The sequence below is a fragment of the Pyrus communis genome, chromosome 16, assembly GCF_041283825.1.
Source record: "Pyrus communis isolate YQ-2024b chromosome 16, ASM4128382v1, whole genome shotgun sequence".
NCBI classification, from domain to species: domain Eukaryota; kingdom Viridiplantae; phylum Streptophyta; class Magnoliopsida; order Rosales; family Rosaceae; genus Pyrus; species Pyrus communis.
Genome location: NC_142580.1, coordinates 5,108,145 through 5,110,145, shown reverse-complemented (window position 1 = coordinate 5,110,145; position 2,001 = coordinate 5,108,145). Strand labels below are relative to the sequence as shown.

At 36.7% G+C, this 2,001-nt stretch overlaps 1 protein-coding gene across 1 annotated transcript; it reads right to left on the bottom strand.

Moving 5' to 3' along the window:
* Nucleotides 1-682, bottom strand: LOC137731949 (uncharacterized). Its single transcript, XM_068471215.2, has one exon. It carries the CDS (start codon nt 449-451, stop codon nt 149-151), a length of 303 nt encoding a protein of 100 aa, XP_068327316.2. The 5' UTR covers nt 452-682; the 3' UTR covers nt 1-148.
* Nucleotides 683-2,001: the final 1,319 nt, after the last annotated feature.

Here is a 2,001-nt window from a genome sequence, read left to right as displayed (position 1 = left end):
TGGATCAAGGCCATACATATATATAGCAGGCCAGGTGGAAATTAATATAATTATGAGAAAGAACATACATTTAATTACCATCATACATAATTTAATAAACTGATTAAGATCGAAATGCATGGCATCACAATTCACAAGTAGACTCATCTCATAGCTTGTGAATCTTGGAAAGCGCTTGCAAAACATTAACCTGCAACCTCAGCTGGAGTATATAATCTGCGGTTTGAAGAAAAAGCTGGTCCGCCTTCAACCCTCTCCCTCCAGGAATCAACATTTGCAGCTTCTTCACCTTCACCTGCACCCTCGACCTGCCTCCTCCACCGCGGCCCCTCGCCACCTGCCTCCGCCTCTGCCTCCTCCTCATCTTCATCGTCTTCATCTTAGATGAAAAAGAAGAAGAAGAAGAATAGCCTCTCAGGCCATGAAAATTATTCAAAGAATAATTATTCATATTGTATGGTGTTTTCCAAGGTTTGCTAGCTAGTACAAATAATGTAACACAAAGGCAAAGGCAGAACAAAAATTGCCAAAAAAACCAGAGAAAGAATGATTTGTTGAAAGTTTGGTTCTAAAATTGAGAGAGATGATGAATGATGGGAGGGTTAGGCTAATGCAGTGCTCTATAAATGAAGGCAAAACTACTAAACAGGACGACGGGGCCATGTGAGCCGAGCCATTCATGTTTGTGTTTGTAATTTGGCTTTTTGGACTTGTATGGGCTGGGGACACCCTTGAATTTTCTCTCACGAGCACAATTTTGATGTCCTTTTTCCATATGGGGCATCCCCTATGGACCCCTTTAGCCCTCACCTTCAAAAAGACCCATGCACGTGTTTGCCAGCTCTCTAGGTTTTGAGTATGATTGTTACACCGTTACGTGTGAATTATATATACAAGGACCTTTATAGTGGTTTATATTCTACTTTGAACTGCATCGAGAATGTTTGTTATAAAACCTCACACATATATACATTGAGGTTTTTTTTGTAATGATGCCTCAAACCTAGTGCAATATTGCAAATGTAGTAAAGTTAAGAACAATATAAATGTGATTAGTAGGGAGTCGTTGATTTGTCTTTTAAAATTTTGACATCATGTAGTATTAGTTATCTACTCAAGACTCAAGTGGATTGATTTATTAAGAGAATCGTGAATCTTGAGACTCCAGAAAATTATTTTGCGTGTTTCTTTCTTTTTTTGTTCTCATCAAGGAAGAATGTATGATGTTTTTAATACTCTAGATTAAAAATTTTGTTAAGTTAATATATAACATATGAGTAATGCTAGGTACATCAAAAGTTTAAATTAAATTTTGTAAATTATGTGATGTGTCATCAATAAGAAATAAACACGTTAATCAACAATTAAGTAATAACTTAATCACTAATAATCACATCATATAATTTAAAATTTTGATATCCTTAACATTATCCGTAACATATAAGATTTAAGATTTAGGTTAGCGTGAGTCACATAATTGCATGTAATTAGTGATACGGGGGATTTCTCTCTCACCACACTCCAGTTGGGTATTAAACTTGTATTACCACATCTGTCCTCGTAGTCCCTGAATCCCGGCAGTTGCCGTCCTCATACGTGTGCAGATGTGATTCTCCACGTCACCCTTTCCTCAAACTCATATCTCGCAGCTCATAATCCATCACACACACTAGGACACCACTGTAGGAGTTTATTACTTAGTCTGTTATCCAACCTACGCACAAGTGATCAAATATTCGGAGGATATAGGCGCATAACTTGGGAGATTTACAACCGTTGGATTAATTTGGTGATATATTAATTATATTCTTGTACAATATTTGCTTTAAGGAAAGTAAATTAATTAACTAATTTGTGCCATATTGTGTTGTGTTGGCTGGCAAAATTTGAATTAAAATGTAACCAGTTTGGATGGATAATTGTATCAAGTGGGTTTTGTAACGTGGTTGGACCCAATAGCGCATGTTACCTCCTCAGTGTGTTCATATATCCATCGTCTTC